At 55.7% G+C, this 25265-nt stretch overlaps 1 protein-coding gene across 31 annotated transcripts in view; it reads left to right on the top strand.

Moving 5' to 3' along the window:
* Positions 1-25265, top strand: part of NCOR2 (nuclear receptor corepressor 2) — a 212469-nt gene that overhangs the window by 59751 nt on the left and 127453 nt on the right. For 29 of the 31 annotated variants that reach the window (XM_077875269.1, XM_077875268.1, XM_077875270.1 and 26 more), the window contains 4 exons: positions 7356-7570; positions 15160-15287; positions 16867-17044; positions 23125-23304. In XM_077875269.1, coding sequence (XP_077731395.1) covers positions 7466-7570; positions 15160-15287; positions 16867-17044; positions 23125-23304 — 591 coding nt within the window. In that variant the 5' untranslated portion in view covers positions 7356-7465. Of the gene's footprint in view, positions 1-4244; positions 4264-7355; positions 7571-15159; positions 15288-16866; positions 17045-23124; positions 23305-25265 lie in introns of those variants that run through there. The other 2 variants (XM_077875271.1, XM_077875294.1) reach the window with 2 other exon arrangements.

Genomic DNA, 25265 nt, shown 5'->3' on the forward strand with positions numbered 1-25265 from the left:
TGAAGGGCAGAGGTGAGGTGGGGTTCCCGGTGTATCAGTGTCCCTGCAGCCTGGACAGGAGGCCGTGGGGGCATGGCTACAGGAAACCCTGTCCCTGTGTGGGCCCCATGGCTCCTGCCGGCACCCTGGACGGTTCTGGTAAGCGTGCATGTGTGCATGTGTGTGTGTACATGTGCTGTGGGCTTCTGCTGGGCTGACAGCTGTGTTACTTCTGAGGCTCCCACACCCTCTGGAGTTCTGATGTTGGCACCCAGTCGTCACAGGAAAGTTAGGTACGTGTGGCACAGATAGCTGGCCTTTCATCTTCTCCGGGGCCTGGGCTCAGGTCTGAAGGCTCCCAGGCACATTTCTGCGCTCTTAGCACCTTAGCGGGAATCCCCCCCTTTGTTCCCCCACTCTCAGACACACCCCAGCCCTGGCTTGCTGTAATTCCACCCTCCCCGGAGCCGATGCAGGCTGCACACGACATGGAAAATCTGTGGAATGTGCCTCGGTGAGGCCTCAGCGTCCTGCCTGGGGCCTGAGAGGAATGTGGGGGCAGGAGGCTCTGGCCTTACCTGGTGTTACTGGCGCTTGCCTGGACAGGTCCACTTGGTGAGCACCTGCTGTGTGCCAGGCCCGCTGAGCGGCTGCAGGGATGAAGCAGGGAGCAAGGTGGACAGAACCCGCAGCACTGAACTTCCTCTTGCAGATCTGGAAGCCTTACCAAGCCACACAGTGGATGTGACAAGGAATGTGAGGTTAGGATTGTGGGGTGCTGCCACACTGGACCCGCAGCCTGTGGGCTCTCTCTTGTGGGTTGCTGAGTGGCCCGTGCTGGGTGCCGCCTCCGGGGCAGGTATGGTAGAGGGCCATGCTGGAGCCCCTGCGGTGTTGGTGGGGGGACCCCCGCTGTGGGCCATTCACTGGGAGCCCCATTTCTGGACTGTGTACAGGATCCCCTGCCGTGGGCAGCCCTGGAGATCTTGGCCCTCCCCTGGCTGGCTCGGTGGCCCTGGTGTCGTGGTTTGTGGGTTGGATGTGTAAGGCCTGGTTGGGCCGCTGGTGTCCCTGTCTGGGGCCCTGGGGCTCGGAACCATCCCAGCCCCTGGCTCAGCAAGTTCTTGCTTGAGTGCTGTCTTTTCTCTTGACTTTGCTGAGTTGGCCTCATTGAGCGCCTGCTGTTTACTGGGCATGATGGCAGAGCTTCCCAAGGCTGCTGTCCTTCCAGCAGGCCAGTGGAGCAGGAGCTCTTGATACATAGCTGAGGAAGCAGACTCAGAGGTAGGAGGCACCCTGCCTGGGAAAGGGACAAAGGACCCCTGTCCCTGGGAGGCCAAGTGGCGAGCTCCGTCCCGACTTTCCTGCCGTGTGCTGCTGCTTCTCTGTTACTGCTGTTCCAGTCCTGCCAGCATCGCTTCTTGCTTGGATGTCTGCAGGAGCACCTGGGTCTCCTGATTCTCTGCAGTGCCTGCTTGGAAAACACACTGACCCTTTATTTCCCAGCCATTGGCTCCTCAGGGCCCTTAGAACAGAATCCATCCTTGCCTTGGCCCGCGAACCTGAGTGACTGCCTGCCCTCCCTGCTTTGTGTTCACTCAAAGAGTTTCTCAAGCACGTGGCGCCCAGTCTCACCTCTGGGCTCCTGGTCAGACGGTGGCGCCATCTGACTCCCCCTGACTGTCTCGTGCCCATTCTCTTCTTGATGCCCCCTCGCCCTCCCCAAGGCTGGGGTAGACTGAGCTTCCTTCTCTGAGCTCACAGTCTGGTGCTTGTCTGCCCCCTGCCGCACCCCGCCGGGGCACTGAGCCCTCTGTGGCTGGGCCCTGCCTCATTCACTAGCTTGGGGCTCAGCTTGCAGTGGGGACCTAAAAGTTTCTGTAAATAAGCAGATGCCCACCACCCTCTCCTGACCCTAAAGCCACCAACACTCGCAGTGGTACCGGAGCTGCTGTGTCGCATACCTGCTTCGGTCTCGGTTCTTCTTCTTCCAGCCCAGCCCAGATCCAGGCATCCTCTCCTCCCCCTGTCTTTGATGAAGGAGTGTCCCATTTCTTCCCGTCACTCACATTCAAACCTTGATGAAGTCAATACTTAATTTGTTTTTCCATTCACAATATTATGCAAATACTACCTCACTGCGTTGGGGACCCCACTGCCCGTGAGCAGTCCTTGGCCACCCCTGTCCTGGCAGCCACCAGTCTGTTTTCTGTCTCCGTAGGTTTGCCTATTCTGGATACTTCCTGCACGTGAACTCATGCCCCACCTAGCCTTTTGTGACCTACTTCTTTGACTTAGAGTGATGTTTTCAAGGTTCATCCGTGGCATGGCCTGTGTTAATGTTCATTTCTTTTTGTGACCAAATCGTGTTCCACTGTCTGGATGGACCACAGTTTGTTTATCCATTCATCTGTTGATGGACTTTTGGGCTGTTTCCACCTTTTGGCTGCTGTGAACAATGTGGCTATGGACGTTCATATACATGTATTTGTTTGAGTCCCAGTTGTCTGTTCTTTTGGGTATGTGCCCAGGAGTGGAATTGTTGGGTCATTTGGTAATTCTATGTTTAACTTTTGGAGGAACCGCCAAAATGGTTTCCTAAAAAAAAAAAATAAATAAATAAAAAAATAAAAAAATTTTTTTTTTTTTTCGAGCTGGCAATAAATGTGACTGAGGTTGGGAGGGATGGAAATCGGATTTATTAAATCAGCTCGTGGTGAATGAGGGAGGCACTCAGAATCTCCTAGTTTTGGGGACAACATGTGTGTGAGAACATGGGGCCAGGGAGCTGCTGGGGTGACCTGTTGATGGCTGAAGCACACAGTGGTGTGGCTTGCTTCAGCAAGCTTGGTGGTGGACACACAGTGAGCCTAGAGGGAGTGGGAAGGTAGCCAGACCCTGGCCTTGGAGTGAGAAGGGTAGGGATACCAGCGAAGATTCTCCAGAGCTGCTTTGGAAAGGTGTCACCTTTCTGGCTTCTGGAGCCCACAGGCTGGGAGCCCACTGTATGTGTGAGCATCTGTCTAGTGGAGGCCTGCCTTCTCCAGTTGGCGTTTTGTTAGGCAAAGGAAGTTAGGAAAGCTATGGGTAAATTAGACTCCTCTGCCACTTTCTGCAGTGCAGAATCAAATAGCAATTTGGAAGTTGCCCAGCAATGCTCTTGGAGGAGGGGCAAGCAGTGTGAGCATCTTCCCACCCAAGTGCTGGCCTCATCTCCTCAGTGACAGTGGGCCACTGCTGAAAGCCCAGAGAGAGGGCAGAATGAAATTTGCATCGCTGCATTGTATGACCAGGGTCTGCTTGGGCTTTGAGATGAGCCGGCACATGAGAATTCTGGAATGGGGTCCAGCAGCAGTGGCCACCCCTGGCCCTCCCCAGACAAGTCCAGTTTCATGTCTCTGGGCTGCAGGACAGATGCCATGTTGCCCTTTGTGGGAATTGGCAGGGCAGCTGTTCCCCCCACTTTCACAGCAGAGCATCAGTATCACTGGGCTGGAGCTACTACAGAGCTGGTTCTAGTGAGAGTGATACTAGTTGCTCCTGTTAGCTGAGCAGGATGTGTTCCCATGCTCATAAAAATTAGACGGTACATCCTGTGGGCTGACACAAGCCCACGTGGGCAACTTCCTGAGGTGCTTGTGGGTGCACTGGGCTGTGACTCCTTTCTTCCCTGGGTGAGTCAGAACTTTTGGTGGCAAATTACAGAAACCCAGGTTGGGCTGGTGAAGGCAAAACACACAGGAATGTCTCCGCTCTCCTAAACCAGTGAGCAGGCTTCGACTGTGTTCAGGTATGGCTGCCATCAGGACCTGGACCGCGCTCTCACCATCCTCAGCTCTGTCTTCCTGCCAGATGGTGTCGCCGTTGGGCAGGCACTGCCCTGCGGTGGCCCTGAGAACGGCAGGCTTTCATCCTCCCAGCTTCCTCCCAAGCAGAGTGCACCTGTTCTTGGTTTCCTCCAGTGAAAGTCTCAAGGCCGCCTCTCATTGGCCCAGTTTGGGTCACATGCTCATCCTCCAACCAATCCCTGGCCCAGGGGATGCAGGAGTCTGATTGGCCAGGCCGGGATCACATGACCACTCCCAGAGCCTGGGGAGGGAGGATGGCTCCTGGAAAGGTCTTGCCGAATCTCCCGTCGAGGAAGATGGGGGCGGGGAGTGGAAGGCAGTCAGACCCCGGGTCAGGGGTTTCCTAACCCTTCTCAGCCTGCCCTCCCAGCGTTCTTTCGTGTTAGACCCCCAGCAGGCACATCACCCGTGGAGGGTCAGTTGCGGGAGGACAGCGGTGAGCCGCGGGCCGGGGCAGGGCGATGAGGGAGGCCAGGAGGTTTCGGGGAGCTGGGGGTGCGACCTATTTACCTGATGGCAGGAGATGCAACCCCAGCCGGCCGCAGAACGCGGGAGCACGGAGGGGGTGCCTGCGCCATCTCGGGTTTTCCTCAGCTGGGGTGGGCTGCACGTGGCGGGGCCTGGGGGGCACACGTTTCCCGGGTGGGTGCTGAGGGTGGAGGGCGAAGGAGGCCTGGCCGTGCCGTCCTGTCTCCTGGGGCTTGCGCCGGCTGGGCCGGTGGTGCCCCCGACCGGCTGATGGAGCCGGGGCCTAGGCGGGAGGAGGCCCCCAGAGATTCCCCAGCAGAGGCAGCTCCTGACTCTGGTCTCCGTGTCCTCTTGACGTGAGTCCTTTGGTCTTCCCGAGCCCCAGTTTCCCCACCTGTAAAGACTGGACCGTCTCTTGAGATTCTTTCTAGCCTGGACACGGGTGGTTTCTCTCCCGCAGAAGGCACCGTTTACCTGCACCCCAGCAGCCTTTTGGGGCCCCCTGGCTCTTATCTGTGTCCTCAGCTGTTTCCCCAGCCCCCCACTGCCCAATCCCCCCACTCCCAGCTCTGCTCCTACACAGGGTCATACTGTGACCTGTGACCTGCACCCTGCCGGAGCTGACCCTGTCCACCGCTTCTCAGGACACTTTTCTGCGCCTCACCCTGGCCATGCCTCTCAGCACGGGTGCCCAGCGGTCTGCCTGAACTGGGTGCTTCTGGAGAACTTGGCCCTGGTGATTCAGAAACTGTAGAGGTCATAGGGTGAGGCCGGGGGGCTGAGGGGCGGTGGATAGTGCTGCCAGAGTGGGGGTTCCGTGGGGTGAGGCCGGGGGGCTGAGGGGCGGTGGGTAGTGCTGCCAGAGTGGGGGTTCCGTGGGGTGAGGCCGGGGGGCTGAGGGGCGGTGGGTAGTGCTGCCAGAGTGGGGGTTCCGTGGGGTGAGGCCGGGGGGCTGAGGGGCGGTGGGTAGTGCTGCCAGAGTGGGGGTTCCGTGGGGTGAGGCCGGGGGGCTGAGGGGCAGTGAGTAGTGCTGCCAGAGTGGGGGTTCCATGGGGTGAGGCCGGGGGGCTGAGGGGCGGTGGGTAGTGCTGCCAGAGTGGGGGTTCCGTGGGGGTGAGGCTGGGGGGCTGAGGGGCAATGGGTAGTGCTGCCAGAGTGGGGGTTCCATGGGGTGAGGCCGGGGGGCTGAGGGGCGATGGGTAGTGCTGCCAGAGTGGGGGTTCCATGGGGTGAGGCCGGGGGGCTGAGGGGCGGTGGGTAGTGCTGCCAGAGTGGGGGTTCCATGGGGTGAGGCCGGGGGGCTGAGGGGCGGTGGGTAGTGCTGCCAGAGTGGGGGTTCCGTGGGGTGAGGCCGGGGGGCTGAGGGGCGGTGGGTAGTGCTGCCAGAGTGGGGGTTCCATGGGGTGAGGCCGGGGGGCTGAGGGGCGGTGGGTAGTGCTGCCAGAGTGGGGGTTCCGTGGGGGTGAGGCTGGGGGGCTGAGGGGCGGTGGGTAGTGCTGCCAGAGTGGGGGTTCCATGGGGTGAGGCCGGGGGGCTGAGGGGCGGTGGGTAGTGCTGCCAGAGTGGGGGTTCCGTGGGGTGAGGCCGGGGGGCTGAGGGGCGGTGGGTAGTGCTGCCAGAGTGGGGGTTCCATGGGGTGAGGCCGGGGGGCTGAGGGGCGGTGGGTAGTGCTGCCAGAGTGGGGGTTCCATGGGGTGAGGCCGGGGGGCTGAGGGGCGGTGGGTAGTGCTGCCAGAGTGGGGGTTCCATGGGGTGAGGCCGGGGGGCTGAGGGGCGGTGGGTAGTGCTGCCAGAGTGGGGGTTCCATGGGGTGAGGCCGGGGGGCTGAGGGGCGGTGGGTAGTGCTGCCAGAGTGGGGGTTCCGTGGGGTGAGGCCGGGGGGCTGAGGGGCGGTGGGTAGTGCTGCCAGAGTGGGGGTTCTGTGGGGTGAGGCCGGGGGGCTGAGGGGCGGTGGGTAGTGCTGCCAGAGTGGGGGTTCCGTGGGGTGAGGCCAGGGGGCTGAGGGGCGGTGGGTAGTGCTGCCAGAGTGGGGGTTCCGTGGGGGTGAGGCCGGGGGGCTGAGGGGCAGTGGGTAGTGCTGCCAGAGTGGGGGTTCCGTGGAGTGAGGCCGGGGAGCTGAGGGGCGATGGGTAGTGCTGCCAGAGTGGGGGTTCCATGGGGTGAGGCCGGGGGGCTGAGGGGCAGTGGGTAGTGCTGCCAGAGTGGGGGTTCCGTGGGGTGAGGCCGGGGGGCTGAGGGGCGGTGGGAAGTGCTGCCAGAGTGGGGGTTCCGTGGGGTGAGGCCGGGGGGCTGAGGGGCGGTGGGTAGTGCTGCCAGAGTGGGGGTTCCGTGGGGTGAGGCCAGGGGGCTGAGGGGCGGTGGGTAGTGCTGCCAGAGTGGGGGTTCCGTGGGGGTGAGGCCGGGGGGCTGAGGGGCAGTGGGTAGTGCTGCCAGAGTGGGGGTTCCGTGGAGTGAGGCCGGGGAGCTGAGGGGCGATGGGTAGTGCTGCCAGAGTGGGGGTTCCATGGGGTGAGGCCGGGGGGCTGAGGGGCAGTGGGTAGTGCTGCCAGAGTGGGGGTTCCGTGGGGTGAGGCCGGGGGGCTGAGGGGCGGTGGGAAGTGCTGCCAGAGTGGGGGTTCCGTGGGGTGAGGCCGGGGGGCTGAGGGGCGGTGGGTAGTGCTGCCAGAGTGGGGGTTCCATGGGGTGAGGCCGGGGGGCTGAGGGGCAGTGGGTAGTGCTGCCAGAGTGGGGGTTCCGTGGGGTGAGGCCGGGGGGCTGAGGGGCGGTGGGAAGTGCTGCCAGAGTGGGGGTTCCGTGGGGGTGAGGCTGGGGAGCTGAGGGGCTTTCCCTGATGTGGTGCATGTTGCCACTGCTGCCTGGGCTATGGCTCAGGGGTCCCTCAAATGCCAGTCGCATCTCTTGCTGTCAGTGGGCAAGAGGGACCCAGTGGCTCGGAGAAGGGTCAGGAGGACCTGCATGCTGTCTTCCTTGGAGTAGATGAACTACCAGGGGCCCTACCAGGGTGTCTGGAGGGGCCATTGCTCTGTGGCTGATTGTGTTTCTTTTCTGGTTTACTCTCAGGTGGTTGTGACAGGGCGGCCCACCCACAGATGCCGAGGACTGGCTTTTAATCTTGGTGGTCACTGAGAGGGACATTACTGGGACCCAAGAGTCCCTGGACACTCACCACCATGTCGGGATCCACGCAGCCTGTGGCGCAGACGTGGAGGGCCGCTGAGCCCCGCTACCCGCCCCATGGCATTTCCTACCCCGTGCAGATTGCTCGGCCCCACACGGTAAGTAAGGGGTGCATATGTGTTCCCTGGGGCCACCTTTGGGGCCTTCTCTCATCGAGGTCTCCATAAGGGCTGGTGCATCTCTAGTGGTATCTGGCCAGGGCTCACTGTGTCCCCTGAGGGGAAGTGAGCTGCCACAGCAGAGACTGCTGGCATCTGGAACTTCCAGTACAATCTCTTAGCTCCCACTTTAGAGCTGGGAAGATGGAGACCGTTGTTGCCAGGTTGAGCTGGGATCTCTGTCTCCATAGGCCTCAGTGGAATTTACATGTGAACATGGAGCACACACTGTATACATTTTGCTGGCAGCCCAGCCTCTCCAAAACTCTTTGCTTTTTGAGGTGGCCTATGGGGGGGGAATATTGCTGATAACCCCTTGCCTCCCTGACCCTTGACCCTGGGGCTCATTCACTCTGGTGATGGCTCGGGGCTGTGAGATGATGAAGCTCAGAACACATCAGTGTCTCCGAAGCCCTGATTTGGGGATCCAGGTATTGTTTGGCTCACTGAGGAGCCACTCCATCTCTGGGGGATGACCTACCTGTGGAGAGGCTCACGTGCTCTCATGTGCCGGCTTACACATGTGTGTGCTCTCGATCAGCTTTCCTAAGCTGTGCCTGCTCTGTCCATCCACCAGTAGGGCCCATTTCCTGCCTTCAGCTCTAGCTGCATGGTACAGCTGTAAGGATGGGCCTTTGGTTCTGCTCTGTGGACATTTATTGGGTACGTTGGTGCTTGCCAGAGGGCTCTTAGGGCCTTGGGCCTCCCCATTTGACCAACTGGCAGCTCAGCGAGGGGATGTGGGGCCTTGTGGGCATAGCTGGGGGAAAGGCTGGCTCTGCTGGCCTGTGTTTGTGTGCGTGTGTCTGTGTGTACGTGCACATGCGTGTGTGTATACTGCTTGGCATGGTTTCTCATGAGAAGAGAGGGAGTGGCATGGGAGGGCATTTCTATCAGTGAGCATGTGAACCCACTGGCCGAGAGTGGGGGGTGTCCCAGACACAGTGACCTCTTGAGAATTTGGCCTCCCACCCTCTACCCCCGGGTGCTTCTTGAGCCAGCAGGGCTAAATGGGCACCTTATGGAGCCCTGTGACAAGAGCTTGCCCCTGGGTAGAGTCTTTGGATTCCCACAGACCGCCCAATGAAAGGGCAGCTCAAGTTATTATCCTATTTTGCAGATGAGGGGACTGAGGCCAGGAGATTAAACCATAGGCCTCAGGGGAGATCACTGCCGGGAGACAGCTTCAGCTTCAGGATTCTGAGCCCCCGTCACGGAGGCTCTATTAATTGGGCACCTGCTGTGTGCCCAGGACCAAAGAGTGTGCTCCTGGGGGCGAGTTATTATCATGTAGTGTTGTTGTAGTCTTTATCGTGATCACCAGCAACAACAACAACGCTGCGACCTCTCATTTACCTCTGGCAGGACAGACGTTCTGTTCAGAGTCTTCTCTGCGGACAGCAGCACTTGCTGCTCCGAATCATTGTGAGTGGGTCTTTTAGCTCTCTATTTGTAGAGGAGGAATGTTCTGTGAGGAAGCAGGCCCACTTGCTCATGCTTTCTGAGCTCAGTTTTTTATCCATAAGACAGGGTCACAAGAGCACTTGTCTCCTAGATTCTCGTGGGGATTAAATGAAACGATGGATAAAGTGTTTATGGCAGCACCTGGCACACACTCTGCCCGACATGTCCGTTTGATGTTATTATTCCTTGTTATTGTCACTGTTACTGCAGCCTCCTGGAGGGGCTGCCTCTCCCGGGGACCCGTGGCCGATGCTTCTGTCTTCTGTCTTGATTCTCATTCCCTGCTGCTAGGTTCCCACCCCTCTGCCATCCCCTTCCCTGTGGGCACAACCCTGGGAAGTCCTCTGGTCTCTATAGCCCCCGCTCTCCCTCCTACCTTCCCTTCTGTCGTTTGCCTCATCTAGGCCCTCAGCTGGGCACTCTCCCGGTCATCTGGGGTCACTGGCTGACCCATAACATCTCCTTTTCTTCCCCTGCTGGGCTGTCAGTGACGCAGGATATGGCTGGACAGGACCCAGCAGTCACCACCCACTCGAAGCAGGAGGCTGAGGCCAGGGGTGAATGGGCCCCTAGGGTGGCTGTGGGATGGGGTGTTCCTGTCCCGTGTGTGGTGGCAGCTGTGGGGCCCCAATCCCTGACCACCCTGCCTTGTGCTGGGATGGCATAGCCCTGCTTGTCACCTGAAAGGCAGGAGCAAGAATTCTGGGCATCCCGGGGGTTGTGGGGGGTCTCCTGGGCATGTGTTCCGGCTGGAGCTATTTGCCCTTAGCTGGTGGGAGGTCAGCACTGGGTCTGTAATCTGGAGGTTCCCCTCCCCCCTCCCGCCCCCAGTGCAATCCACATGCCCTCTAATCCCTTTTCATCAGCCTATTTTACAGGTGGGCTTTGTGAGATGCCTCCCTTTTCCAAGTCTAGAAGACAGAGGGTGGAAGAAAGGGGAAATCAAGGCACAGGGAGATAAATGCTCCATCTGAGAGCCAGGCAGGAGCCCAGTGTCCTGGCTCCTAGCATAGTAGCCAAGGCAGGAAGCTGGGAAGAAGGGGAGGAGCCTGTACCCAGTGACCTCTGACCTTCCTGGGGCTCAGTTCTCTCTCACATATACTCCTAAAAGGCTTACCTTCTGGGATAGCCCGTGCTGGCTCCAGAGGCCTCTTGCAGGGTGCTCTGGCTCAAGGCTGCTTGGATGGGGCTTTGAATATCTCTGTTCCTTCCAACCTACTGAGTGACACTGGGCTGCTCACTTAACCCAATAGAGCAACCTGAGTTTTCCTATCTGCAGTATGGAGTTGTGGGTCTGAGCCTCAGGGGAGGATGTTTGCAAGGTGCTCAGGGTGGTATCTGCATGCAGTAAGCATGTTGTAGACCTTTCTTTCCTCCTGGCAGGGTGACAGAGCCCCAGGGAGAGCCTCTTTTTCCTTGGGGCTGCAGGACCCTGGACTCTGAGGGACTCTGGACTGTCTCATCTGCTGGCCCACACCTCCAGGCTGCCTGCTGTGCTCTGCACAGCACAGATGGAAGGCATAATTCCAGGTGTGCTTGCAGGCAGAGGCCTGGACCCAGGGCTGTGGAAATCCCACTGTTCTTCTGACCACTTCAGGAGCGTGCTTGGCCTCTCTGAATACCAACTTAGGCACAGTGCGTGTTGCTCGTTGAATATGATCTGCCCTACCCATGGAATCTGTGTCCTGTTCTCTCCACCTCTGTGGTCTTGGCTTCCCTCCCTACAGAATCAGGACCCCACATCTTTCCCTGAGGGTCTCCCAGGATTGAAGCCCCGACATACCCTCCTTGCCTTGCTTCTTATCAGTCTTTCTGCAATTTCTCCTCCCAAGTCCACAGGAACCATTTGAACTTCCCTGAGTTCTTGGAGTCCTTGTGCTAAATGAATGTGTTCAAGTCAAAAGGTGCAAGGCCTGACTTTAGCACTACCCCTTTCTGCTGTGTGGCCCTGGGCAAGTTACTTAATCTGTCTGTGCCTCACTGTAGAAGGGTAGTTAGGAGTACAGCTTTTGGAGCCAGACTGCTCACATTCATGTCCTGCCTAAAAGACATCCTGGCTGTGGAATTTTGGACAAGTGGCCTTACCACCTTATGCCTCAGTTTCCCCATTATCTGAGCAAGGTAATTAAGGGATTTTCAGGGTCAGGTTAGCTGATGTAGGCAGAGGCCTTTGCACAGTGCCTGGATAGAATTAGCACACAGTGGTATCAAATAATGGTGATGTTGATTTCAACGATGGTGTTGTTATGACAACATAGCATGGGTATCCTTTTCCACCTTGCCTTTGGGCTCTTCTTCTGGAGGAGGGGTCAGCAAACCTTCCCTGTGAGTATTGCAGGCTCTTCAGGCCATTTGGGCCCTGTCACAACTGCTTGGCTCTGCTGCCCTTGTAGCTTGAGAGCAGCCCGCCCAGATGCAGAGGGATGGCTGAGTGCCGAGCCAGGCTTTGGCCTTGGGCCCCATTTCTGACTCCTGCCCTGGATTGGTGCTTGTCAAACTCTTTGTGGGAAGGCTCAATCTGGTGAACTTGCAGATTGCCCCCAGCTGGTACATGGTTGTGCTGCATGTGCCCCAGTTCTTGGATGCGGGGGTGGGTTGTGGCTACGGCCAGCAGCGTGGATACTGGCTGTGGCACAAACGCGTGTGTCTTCTGTATCCTCCTCGTCACAGGCCAGCAGCGTCATGGGCCCCACGTGGAGCTGCGCTGCCCTGGCTTCAGGGTCAGGGATCCAGGAGCCTGCCTGGGCCAGAGGGATCACCTCATGTGCCAGTACTATTGTAGGCCCTGGGAACAGAGCTGTGAGCAAACCAGAAGCATCCCTGCCTCTGGCAGCTAGTGTTCCCATGGGGGAACAATGAGCAGGGGAGGAAAGGGGAGGGATGGCTGAGGTTGCAGGGGTCCTAATTGAAGTCAGGAGTCGGGGAAGGATGCCTCACTGAGAAGCTGACATTGGAGTCAAAACCTGAAGGGAACTAGAGGGCCAGGCATGGGGAAATGTGGCTAAAGAATGTTCTAGGTAGAGGGAATAGCACATGCAAAGGCCCTGAAGTGGGAGCCATCTTGATCGTAGCCCCTACTTCTCCAGGAGGGACCTGTGAGTTCTTTGCCTGCCATGTACAGTTCCAGATGTTTCTTCAGCCCCTTCTGGGGTGAGAAGCCCTATCCCAGGGATCATTGAGGAGCATGCCTCCTCCTAACATAGCCGCAAGGAAAATCCTCCCAGTCCCTCCTTCAGATATCTCCCAGAGTCCAGGCCCAGTTTGGATTTGACCTGATGTGCAATGTCCCAGCCCCTCTGTCCATGTAACCTCACAGGAGAATCTGGGCAGAGACATGCCAGATGGGGTTCCCTCCTGGCTACACTGCTTTTCCACAGCCCCATGTCACCTACCTGGGGAGTTTAGGGGCACAGTTTATTGGCTAGCCCCAATTCCCAGTGTCAGAGGCACTATGGCTGGAGAGAAGCCAGCAGAGGCAAGTCAGAGCCTCACCTGGAGACTCTTTTCCTCTGATTTTCTTTCTTTTTTTTTTTTTTTTCCTCTGATTTTCTGAGCAGGAGCTCTGGAAGCACGTAGCAAGGGCAGGGCAGGCCTCTTCTCCCCGAGTCTGGTTCGCTGCTGTCGTTCAGGACTGGCCCCCTGTTCCTGCCTGTTCCTCAGCAGGAAGCCAGCTTGGGCCAGTCTTGGGGCTCAGAGCCTCCCCTCCTTACTGTGTGACCTGGAAAAGTCACTTAACTTCTCTGTACCTGATTTCTCATGTTGCTATGGGACTATGTGTGATACCTCGTGGTGGTGTTGTAGGGATTATGTTAGTGTGTTTCAAACTTTTAGTGGCAAATGGACACAGGCAATTTGTGTACAATGGGTATTCTTGCTATTTTAACTCCCAAAGAGTTCTCATGCTCCGAGATGTGGCTGGGAGGCTTGTAGCCCAAGTGCCTGAGGTATCCAATCTCAAGTGAGCCCCACCTTGGGTCAGTTTCTCTCTTGGGGTCTCCCCAGTTTTTGCCTTCCTGTGGAGCATCCAGACACCCTTGGGGGTTCCTGGGTTCAGCCTCGGGGACCTGCTTCAGGCCCTGTGGTGGAGTTTCATGAGGACCCTGCACAAATGGCCCCAAGATGCTCTTTGGAGGGACTTTGCAGACAAACATCTCCCTCTTGGGTCCTAAACTGAGAAACGGAGGCCAGAAAGTTTGTGAAGTGGCTTCTTTCCCCCTCCTCCTCATCGAGGGCCCCATTTGCCATGTGCCTTTTCTGCCTCCATTGGCAGGTGTAGGCACTGTCTTGCTGTGGCCCTTTCCCAGGGGATCGGATTGTCTGTCTCTCTGCCGCTTTGCTCATTTTGCTTTTGTGTGAAAGAGCCGGTTGGAGAAAATTTTCCTCCTGGCAGACTGCAAAGCCTGCTGATTCCTTCTCACACCTCTGTACGTGCGCGCGAGATCTTTGCCTGGCAGCCTTGCCGGCGTGATCCCAGAGGCCCTCACTCCCTCCCTCGAGGCCTTTCTTCCTCCTCCTCCTTCCCGCCTGCCGCCCTGCACGAGCACCTGGTGCCTCATGCTAGATGTTGCAGAGTGGGGCAGGAGGGATGTGCTGAAACCTTCTCTGCCTTTTGGAAGCTGCCCTTCATCTTGGGGGGTGATGCTTTGGAGAGTTAAGGTGGGGTGAGTGGTAGGCACAAAGGCCTCTTTCCCAGGTAGGTGCCTCCTTCAAAGATAAGGAAACCTAAATCTCAGAGGGTTTGAGCATCGGACAGCCCCCTCCAGCCTGAGGCACCTTGTAGCTGTACCCTACGTTGGGCTTCCTCAATGTTTCCAGCCTCTGAAGTTGACAGGGTCCCTGTTCATTCCATTTATTCATCTGCTCTAACCTTTGGCCTCTCAGCCTTCTAGATGCTTGGTTTGGAGGATCTGAAACACATACATTCCTAGCACACCTGCCTAGTATCATCTGATCTCTTTGCAGAAATAACCACTTAAAAAACAAAAACCAAATAACAGAAGACTTACTAGGTGTTTAGGGAAAATTGGGAGAATTAAGAGAGGTGCCAAGAAGGAAATAAGTCATACGTGGTGCTGCTCTTCCTAAGCCTCACCTGTGTCAGACATCACTAATTGATTGTCACACATAGTAGAACTGAGTGTTCTAGGCAGACAGCGCTGATCGATTTGGGTTACTATGGTGTGAAGCCAGTCCTGTTTGCTCTTTTGAGAGACTTGTTTTTATCCTTTTAAAGTTTTTTTTAAAGATGTATTTACTTATTTGCAAGAATGAGAGAGCACAAGTGGGGGGTGGAGGGAAAGGGAGAGGATCTCAAGCAGACACCCCACTGAGCGTGGAACTCCCCAGAGGGCTCAACTTCATGACCCTAAGATCATGATGTGAGTCAAAATCAAGAACCGGACACTTGACCAACTGAGCCATCCAGTTGCTCCTCCATCCTTATTTTAAAAAAACCTTTTAATGTGTCTATAGTCAGAATGTAGTCGATAATCAGAATATATCTAGTTTGTTAGTGTTCAGTTTTTCCTCAGATGGTCAGGGACACTAGGTGGCATTTTACTGAAGAAGGAGGGTTTTGCTTGTAGTGTATCCTGGTGACTTTGATCTGTGCTATATATGACATACATGTGTGGCTTTTCCTGTCACACAGCAGACAGGGGAGTCCCAAGGTGGTGCCTTGTCTTGGAAGCTGGCCTTTGAGTCTCACAGCCCGGTGGTGTCGGCAGTGTCCTGCCTGTGCTTCTCGGTCTCACGCATGCACCCTGCTCCTTTAGTGGCCTGGTTGGTAGACCTGCAGTCTGTGGCTTTTCCAGCTGTCTGCTGACACGTGGACTTGGCTGTGTCCTCTGGAAAGAGGGCATAATCGCAGAGCACTGTGGGTACCAGTGTGGCAGGGAGTGAGGGTTGGAGGCCGTCAGCCCTAGGTACACACTCTGGCCACTCTAGGCTTCAGGAGCTGTGTGGGGATGTGGGCCTGAGCAGGGAGCATGTGACTCTGCCGCCCCTGCCTGCCACTGTGAAGTGGGCAGTTTTCGCTTGCTCACTTCCTGGGCCTCCTGCTGCAGGACGTCGGGCTGCTCGAGTACCAGCACCACCCCCGTGACTACACCTCACACCTGTCACCTGGCTCCATCATCCAGCCGCAGAGGAGGAGGCCCTCCCTGCTGTCTGAATTTCAGCCTGGGAATGAAAGGTAAGGAGAGGCTGGCATGTTGCCTGGCTCAGAGCTGTGGCATCATGTCTCAGGTCGGAGGATGGAGGGCTGTGTTGGGGCAGGAGCAGGCAGGGTTGGTGTGAAATGAGGGGTCACTTGGGCTGTGTGCTTCCCCTTGTCCTCGTGCAGCTGTGACTTGGCAAAGATGGGGATGAGCAGGATGAGCCATGTGGAACCTCTGACTTCCTACCAAGGGCCTTCAGTGGTCTCTGGATGTGTGGCTAGGCGGGAGGGGTTGACCACCAAGATGTGCAGGGGCAGTGCTGGGGTGCTAGTTGAGAGGGACATGTCCACACCTGGGTGCTCACGGGGAGCCCCTTCCTTCCCTCCCTCTGTCCTCCTCTTTTCTGCCCCTTGCTACCAGACGAGGTCCTCTGGCAGATGTCTGCCTATCTGGGCTGGCCTGTGTTTCCTTAAGACCCTTAAGTAGGAGGGAGGGAGCCAGTGCAGTGGGATGGGGACCCCAGTGAGAGGAGGACCGAGGTCAGAGCAGGGCCCCAAGGTGCCAGAGATAGTAACAGCACTAACTGCTAAGAGTCTTGACATCTGGCACATGCTGGTTCATTCGAGGCTGTGGGCACACAGCGGGATCCAGGTAAATGGCCCTTCCTGGGGGGGGGCCCACAGTCTAGCAGGGAGATGCATCACAGAGACCACACAAAATGACCCCAGAATGAGGCATGTGACTATTACCTATGGGGTGGGGAAGGTATTACCTCTCTGGCCAGAGTGGCCAGGAAAGGCCTCTCACAGGAGGGGTGCTTGTCTAGTGTGTAGCTGACCAGACAGCTGGGTAAAGGTACTCCAGACAGAGGGAACAGCACATGCAAAGGCCCAGAGATAAGAAGGCACTTGGAGTGTTCAGGGAGGGCGTGAGCTTAAAAGGCATTTCAGCAGAGACACTGTTTAGGCTGTCTGGTAAGGAGCCGTAGCTGGAGATGGAGTATGCGAGTCTCGGCTCTGCTGTGTGTGCTCAGGCAAGGCATGCCCTCTCTGGGCCAATTTTGTCCTCTGCAAATGGGGGAGCAGGTTAAGGAGAGCCAGTTGGGAGTGATTAGGTTGGACAGCTCGCATCTCTGCCCCAGGCAGCCTGGCTAGGTTGAGTCAAGAAGGAGGCGAAGGCAGGGTTAGCAGCCAGAGTGCTGTGGTTGGCTAGTGATGTCTGCCCTGGGTGGATGATGTGCATATAACATCACCTATGTTATTATCTGCGCTGGACCCACAAGGCTTTTCAGATTTGCTGTGCCCATGAATCACCCTGGGGCTCTTGTTTCAATGCAGAGTCTGGCTCTGTAGCCCCGGGGTGGGACTCCAGACTCTTGTTTGTAACTAGCTCCGGGTGGGACTGATGCTGCTGGTGATGGGCCACACTCGCTAATGAGGGAATTGCCAGTACATCCTCTTTCTGTGAACATAATGAACATAGGCTCGCAGGAAGATAGATCTGTGCCCTTCCACAGGTGGGCACTGCTCTCTGAGGGTCCAAGAGGGTGTGGTGCCCAGCAGGTGCTCATCAGGAGAATGGTAGATATGATACCCTGTGTCCTTGCCTCCATAGGTCCCAGGAGCTTCACCTGCGACCTGAGTCCCACTCATACCTGCCCGAGCTGGGCAAGTCAGAGATGGAGTTCATTGAGAGCAAGCGCCCTCGCCTGGAGCTGCTGCCTGACCCCCTGCTGCGACCCTCACCCCTGCTGGCTGCGGGCCAGCCCGGGGCCTCCGAGGACCTGTCCAAGGTAAGGCCTGGCTCCAGACGGGCCCTGCTGAGGATTCAGTTTTCTTCTGTGATTAGACTGGGTGCAAAGCGACGGGTTGGTGTGTTGGACTGAGGCACAGCTCAGGCAAGCGTCCAAGAGGGAGGGCTGAGTGCAGGGCACAGTGCAGCTGGGCAGAGGCCAGGCCTGGGCTGAGGTTGGCTCTGCAGGGCACTCCTGGCCCAGAGAGGGACCACACCTGCCTAGGTCACAGTTTCCCCTGTGCCCTAGAGAGCTCTTCTGATTTACTCCTCTTTAAAACAGAAAGTCGAGCTGAGACAGTGGGGTGAGGATGTGTAGAGATTACTGTGGGAGGTTCTTCTGCCATTTCAGTAAGTCTTAGGACAGTTGAGGTTGGAAGCTTCTTTGGTCTCCATTTACACAGAGCCAAGCTGATGGAGGTGCTAATGGAGCAGTTTCCGGGCTGCCCCGAAACTCTTGTTCTACTGTCACTGCCTGGGATGGGGCAGGGACGGTGGCCAGGTGACATGCTCATTCTTGGCCGGCTGAGTGATGATGGATGTCACTTCTGCATGTGCTGTTTCCGTTCAGTGTCTTCACCACCGTGGGGACACATGTTAGCTCATTAACAGTCTCCCAGCTGCTGGGTGAGGTCAGTCCTCATGCAGCACTGGTGGGTGTGGGAGCCAGGCCAGGCGATGGAAGTGGACCATTTGAGCCTGCTGGGTCCTCTTCTCTGTCTGATGCTGGATGGGATTGGATGGTGGGGTTTCTGGCCAAGGCAGGTCCTCCACTGGGAGGCTGGCATAAAAGAGGTGTTCCCGTGGTGGTGGTGGTGATGATAAGTTAACATTAAGTGAGCGTGTCAGGTAGTGTGCCAGCTGTGAGTGTCATTCCTTTGTGTCTTCCCAGCCCCGTGAAGTGTGATCACAGAGCATACTTTCTCTAAAGGGGCCCAGCTTAAGAGAGAAAGCCACTCACCCACGGTCGCTGGGAAGTGGGCACCGAAGGCCAGGCAGCCTGGGTCTGCCACCCCTCCCTGCCTACCAGGCTGTCCTGCTGCGGGCTGCCTGCCTCCATCCTCCCGGTGCCTGCAATCCCCCCTCCCCAACCCCGACTGCTCAGCTTGCTGGGAGGGATGTTGCTGTTAGAAGAACTGTTTCCCTAAGTGGGCCTTGGATGGTAGGAGAGTGGGATATGTGTGAAGGGCTTAGGGCCATGCCATTAGCCAGGCCATGGGCCACACTGGGAACTTTGATTTCTTTCGTAGAGACTGGGGCCCCCAATGGGTTGTGCTCCCCAGCTCCTGTCCGGTTCTGCCCAGAGAACAGGCTGACAGTTATCTCTGGCTAGCCCCCATCAGGCCTCTACTGCCCGCCTGGACTGGCTCTCTGGAATAGTGGCTCAGAGCCTTCAGACCTGTGAATTCTTCTGAGGGTGTCTATGCCTCGAAGTAGCTCTGTGATCCTATCCTTGTTCCTCTTGTAGCTGCCTGGGGAGTCTTGTCTTTGTGTCTGTTTCTGTCTGTCTCTATCTTCTCTTCCTGGCCCCTGGGGTTCAGGGAAGGGATAGGCCCAGCACTGGGGCCTGCCTAGACCAACTATTGTAATTGGTCCAGGCTGCTTATGAAGAGCATTTGGAAAGTTTGAGCAGATTTTGGGCAAGGGAAGAAGCCAGGGGAGAACACAATTCTGAAAGTGTTCAGATGTTTTTTGCATCTGCTTTGTGGAATTCAGCTGGATGCAGGGGACTGGAATTCAGTGGGATTTTTTTTACAGCCCTGTTCCACCCCCCCCCCCCCCCAGCTGTGTTCCTTTTTCATATGAAAATGTTCTGTTTTATAATGCTTCCCTGCCCTTGAGCCTCTGGAGTTTTGTGGTATCAGGCTTCCTTTGGAATTCACCAAACTCTGTTTTAGGGGACTCCAGAGTCATCACACACAGAACCATTTCTGAAAGTCCCTTTGTCTTTTGGGGCTTTGTTGGCTGAAAAAGACAGAAAACTCATGTCAGACTAACTTAAGAATGTATCCTGGCTCATATAACTGGAATCCAGGGTTGGTTGACTTCAGGTACAGCTTGATCCAGATGATAGGATGTCACCAGGTCCCCATCTCTGTCCCTGTCTTGGGTCTGCCATTTTCTACGTGGTCTTAGTGTGTTAACAATAAGAAGGCAGTTTGCGATTCCAGGCCTTCCTCTTCCTATGTTGAAGGCCAGCATAAAGGGAGAGGCTTCCCTCCATCCCCGTATTTCCAGCCACAGCTCTTTCCCTCCTTGCCTGTGTGTGGGGTCCTTGCCCATCCTGGAACCCATCATTGTGACTCCAGAGTAGACTCTGGGTGCCTGAGGCCAGCTCCGCCCCTTCCTGAAGCTGGGATTAAGGGGACCTTACCAGCTACAGGGTTTTTGCTGCCTCTATGTCTTTAATTTTGCATAGTGAGTTTTCTCTTCTGTGTTGGCCTGAATTTTACACCGAGGGCATCTGATGGGGAAAATGGTGCCAATTGCTACCTGGTGACCGGCTGGGGTATGAGTTTGTTGTTTTGCTCCTGTGGCTTTGGGCTGAAGTGAAGGCCAGCAGCCATCGGGAGAACCATCTGGAGGCCCAGTAGCCAGTAGACCCAGCTTGGTCCCATTCCTGGAAAACTCAAGTTATGGAGAAAGTGCTCTTTGCTCATGGGTGTGCTGCTGCTTTTTAAGTTGAGGTAAAATTCACAGAACCTGAAATTAACCTTGTGAAAGTGAACAGTCCGTGGCATTTAATACCTTCACAGTGCTGGCCAGCCCCCACTTCTCCTCATTCCAAAACATTTTTTTCACCCCGACAGGAGACCCTATACCCATACGCAGTCACTCCTCATTCCTTCCTCCCCAGCCCCTGGCAACCACCAGTCTGCTCTCTTTCCTTCTGGATTTGCCTGTTCTGGACGTTTCCTATCAATGGAATCCTCTAATGAGGCCATTTCTGTCTGGCTTCTTTCTCTCAGCTTCATGTCCTTCCTTCCTTCCTCCTTCCTTCCTTCCTTCCCATTTTTTTAAAGATTTTATTTATTTATTCATGAGAGGCACAGAGAGGGAGAGAGAGAGATAGAGAGAAAGGCATAGACCCAGGCAGAGGGAGAAGCAGGCTCCATGCTGGGAGCCCGATGTGGGACTCGATCCCGGGTCTCCAGGATCGCACCCTGGGCTGCAGGTGGTGCTAAACTGCTGCGCCACTGGGGTTGCCCAGCTTCATGTTCTTTGGGTTCATCCATGTTATGGCATGGATTGGGGCTTCTCCATTCCTCTTTAGGGCCGAATCATGTTCCATTATATGATGATCCACGTTTTCTTTGTTCAGCCATTGATGGACCCACTTGTGCATTTTTGGTGAGAATAAAAGCTAAGCCTGAACCTCAAATGACCAGAAGCCATTGAAGAAGGTGGATCTTACCCAGCAAGAATTTAAGGAAAAGTTTCCAGCAGCTTTTCCAGTGGTTTCCAGCAGTTGCCAGTTGCTTCATCTAAGCCTTGTGCTGACTGCCAGCTTTGGAATGGGCTCTTCTTTTGCTAGTGTTGCTTTTGAGAACTGTTCCTGTGTGGGGGTGCTGTTTGTCTTCCTTCTTGGTTATGGTGTACCATCAGAGAGGGGAGGGGAGGTGTTTCTTACAACAGGTAATACTATTGGGCTCCAGGACCCACGTCACTGCCACCTTTTGTCTCCAGAACCCTGAGAAATGGCTGAATCTGCAGGGAGAGCCTAGCCAAGTGCCCTTGATACATGGAGGAACCAGTAGATCTCAGGGGCAGGGGGAGGTGGCCATGGAAGGGGAGTCTGATTTCTACTGGCCCAGAGGTGGAGTTGGGTGCTGTGGGCAGAGGGGATGGCTTGTGCAAAGGCCCTCAGATGCTGGAGCACATGAATGGATTCTGGTTTGGTATGTGTGGGCCCAGGTGCCCATGGTGCCTGTATCCACCGGCTTGGCCCTCCTGTTGAGGAGTAGTTAGAGTCCCAAGCCCACTGCATATTTTTCTAGGGAAGTTTTCTTCTACACACAGTTTTGACACTAATTTCAGGGAGTCCTGGGCGCTGGAAGAGATCTTGCTCTTGTTTTTTTTTTTGCCCAGCCTTGCAGTTCCTTGGGATGAAAAATGGTCTGGACCTTGTCTCTGCTATGGAATGCCCTGCAGCCTGGTCTCGTGTTCTGCCTACCTGATTGAGGCTCAGCCTCAGCCTCTTATGCCCTCCAAGCCAGGGTTCCTTAGCATTGTGGCTGGTGACCTCAGGCATGTTGCTGAACCTTACGGGGTCTTTTCTTCATCTGGGAAATGGGAAAAGCAGTATTCCTCCTTCACAGGATATTTGTGACAATTACCTGAGTTCAGACTTGTGAATTACTACGGGCAGAGGTTGGGAGGCTTGGTGGGCTCTAAACTTAGTGCTCAGCCTGTTGTAAATAAAGTATTATTGGCCATGCTCATTCATTTGTGCCTTGTTTGTGGCTGCTTTCCCAGTACAATGGTGGGTAAGTAGTTGGACAGTCCAAAATGCAAACCTGAATCGAATTATTCTTCCACCTGGCTTTTGCTGGTCACTGGCTTAGAGCTGTGCTGGGCATGTGCTTCCAGGTTCCCGGGTTCCTCGTCCGTGAGGTGGGGACAAAGTGGCAGCCCCCTGTAGGGCTGCTGTAGGTGTGCTGGGAATGAGGATGGGCTGAGTGAGGAGTGGTACCTGGTTTGATTTCTGGGACCTCCCTGTGGACCTGAGCAGCGTGGGGGCCAGGTGGTTGAGGGCCTTGGGGCCTTTTCTGCATTTCCCCCGAGCATTCTGAGTGTGGAAGGCCTAGAGTCCTGATACCAGCTTTCCCCATGTCACAGATGGACACGATGAGGACAGAAGGCAAACCCGGGGACGTCCTGAGAACCTCGGGCCGTGTGGACCTTGGGAGGGCCTGTGGGGGGGGGAGGGGTGGCCACATGATGGCACGGCCTCTGCTCGTCCTGAGATGGGGAGCACTTGGCAGCCCATGGGGCTGCAGTTGTCCCAGGGAATAATGTGTCCTCTGTCCTCTGGGTGCAGCTGCCATGGGGGCGGGGAGGCGGCAGCCAAGAGCTCTTGCTGGGGCCTCCTCGGCCAGCAGCTGCCGGCGTGGCCTTGAGGATGGCTCAGGCGTAGGCTGGGTTCTGCCTGTGCTGGCCGCCAGGCCCGAAACCTGGGTTTTGGGGCAGGACAGTCCCAGCCCCCGCTTATGAGGCGCCTTACAGTCTGCCAGGCTCTGAGCTGAACTCTTTGTACACATTAGCTCATCCCAGCCACACAGCAGCCTGGGTGCAGGCAGGAGTTGTCCCATTGTACAGATGAGGAAGCTGAGACAGGGAGCGAGTGCCTGAGGTGCTTTTGGTCACAGTGCTGGGGGGTGGCTGAGTGGACTGGGATCTGAACCTGGGGCCTTGCACATCTGTGCTCCAGAGGCAAGGACTGGGTTTTGTTTTGTTTTGTTTGTTTTAACCTCCTCCTCCCCAGAGTATTCCTGGCACAGCTTGGGGCTCAGTAAACCCCAGTTGGAATGAGTGGGTCGATGGATAACCTAATGAAGGATTCCCCTGTTTGATCTAATTTTGAAAACTTTGTTATACAAAGAGTAATCCTCAAAGAAGAAAAGCAGAAGAATACTGGACAATGAAACAAGGAAAGTTGAAAGCTTCTCCCCCAGTGTCCATAGCTCCTTGCACCTCTGTCTTGTTCTCCTTGGTCTTGGGTCTCTGTGTGCATTTACAAAACTGGGCTTGCAGCCTATGTGCTATTCAGACTGTGTGCTATGAACAAATGTTCACGGAGGGTCAGCTGAGGCCAGGCTTTGGGGGCTTGGACATGGGGGTCTTGGTGCTTGTTCTTGGGGAGTTTGGTTCAGTGGGAGAACATGGCCAGGTAGGTGGAGCACGAGAGAGATGTGTTGTGGGAGGAGGGAAGAGGGGAGGCTTCATGGCTTGAGGAGAGGTTGTGAAAACTTCTATAGTGCTGGGGCCTGAGGTCATGGCTGGAAACCTGGGGAGCATGGCAGGGCATGCTGGCTGGGATGCCCTCTGCACTGATTCCATGCTTCTCTTCTCTCCACGCAGGATCGCAGCCTGGCAGGCAAGCTGGAGCCTGTGTCTCCTCCCAGCCCGCCACACGCTGACCCTGAGCTGGAGCTGGTACCTCCGCGGCTCTCCAAGGAGGAGCTGATCCAGAACATGGACCGGGTGGACCGTGAGATCACTATGGTGGAGCAGCAGATCTCCAAGCTGAAGAAGAAGCAGGTGCGGATGGGTGGGGTGGTGGCGCCTCGGGAGAGAATACTGGGAGTAGTAGTGAATGTGTGCCGAGCCTGCCCACGTGTCCGCTCATTTTCCTGCCCTTACGTCCACTGCGCAAGAGTGCTATTCTGTGCACAGAGGTAGCTTTTGTGTGACACGCTCCTGGTTTGGTTGAATAACTGAACTTCTAGCTTAGTGTAATTTGAATTAAACGACACACACCTACACTTGAATAAGCCTCAAGTGGCTACTGTACCAGCTGGCACAGGGCTGCAAGGTGAGGCTAGGCTTCACAGCCAGGCTTTCAGTGTTCTGTTCTCATTGCTGCCACCCCCCACCCTCCAGTGATGTGGGGAGGACAGTTACCCTCACCTGCCTCTGGCCGAGGCCCTGGAACCTGAGTGGGCAGGGCCTCCCAGCTCTGCCTTTAAACAGTCACCTCCCCTCAGCTGCAGTTTTCTTTCTGTGAAATGGGCACAGATTTGATAGCCCATCATAGGGTTGTAAGGAGGGAACGGGGTCATGTGGTAAAAAAGGGTCTTTATGGTAACCGTTGAGACCAGAGAAAAGTTAACATAAAGATTTGTGATGTTAATTCTGTAGTTTAATTTTTAACATTAACTGATATAAAATTAACTGATGATCTACATTTTCCCAGACCCTCTCAGGCTTCCCTTGGCATCTTTAGGTACCTGCTCAGACGCCCCCTCCACAATGGTGCCCTCCTGGCCTTTGTAGGAGCCCTCATCCCCAGCTACCCTCTATTCTGGGGCCAGCAAATCCAGCCAAATCTGGCTTGATGCCTGTTTTTGTAAAAGTTGTATTGGCACACAGTCACGTTCATATGTGTTGTTTGTGGCTGCCTTTAAGATACAGTGTTGGGCAACTATCCCTTGTGTTTAGTTTTAGGACAGCCACCAGTCTGCATCATGTTTCTGTCTTCTGAATATTTCCTAGAAGTCGAATCCTATAATACATCACCTTGTGTGTCTGGCTGCTTTCACTTGGTGAAAGGCTCATATTGTAGCTGATGTCAGTATGTCCTTCCTTTTTTTTTTTTTTTTTTTTAAAGTAATCTCTATGCCCGACATGGGGCTCAAACTCACGACCCCAAGATCGAAAGCCACATGCTTCACCAAGCCAGCCCAGCTCCCCGTTTTAAGGCCACATAATACCCTTTGTGTGGCTGGACCGCATTCTGATCCCCATTCATCTGATAGAGGCTGGGGTTGCTTCCATCGTTTGAATGTCGTGAACACAGGGGCTGTGAACACTTGGTTCACATTTTTGCTTGTGCATCTTTTTTTGGTTCCTTGGGCTACATACCTGGGAGTAGATTGGCCAGGTCATATAGTAACCCCATGTGTGACAATTGGAGGAGCCACCAGACTGTCTCCTATGGCCACTGTGTCTCCTCGTGTTCCCGGCAGCCAAGCAAGGGCCCTCAGTTCCCTCACAGCCTCACTGACGCTTGTTGCCCAAGTTCCTGTTTTCCTTCTAGCCTTCCTGGCGGGTAGAGGTGGGATTGTGGCTTCGATTTGCCTTCAATAGTCAGTGTCTGACTGGCTGTGTGTAGCAGCACATTATGTGCTTCAGTGACTTGGTCAAGGCTCACAGAGCTGGTGAGCGATTGAGTGAGGTTCGATTCCGGCCTTGGCGGAGTTCTGTGTCACCAAGATCTCTGTGCGCCTCAGGTGGTATCTCTCCTTGGTGCTTCCTGGAGGGCCACCTTCACAAATTGTAGAGAATCTGCTTCCTGGCTGTAATGCTTCTTCCACCTCTTGGCTTCCATTGTTTTGCACTTCAGGGGTTTTTTCCCAGGTTTTGCCAGATTCTGGCTGCCCTTCTGGAAGCTACCGCCAGGGGTCACTGTGGGACTGAAGCAGCTTGGCTCTACCAGCCAGGCCTTCCTTGGTGCCAGCGGAAGCCAGGACTAGATTTTCTGGCTCTTTCTGTGTGGCTCT

Source organism: Canis aureus, chromosome 27 (genome assembly GCF_053574225.1).
Source record: "Canis aureus isolate CA01 chromosome 27, VMU_Caureus_v.1.0, whole genome shotgun sequence".
Classification (NCBI taxonomy): domain Eukaryota; kingdom Metazoa; phylum Chordata; class Mammalia; order Carnivora; family Canidae; genus Canis; species Canis aureus.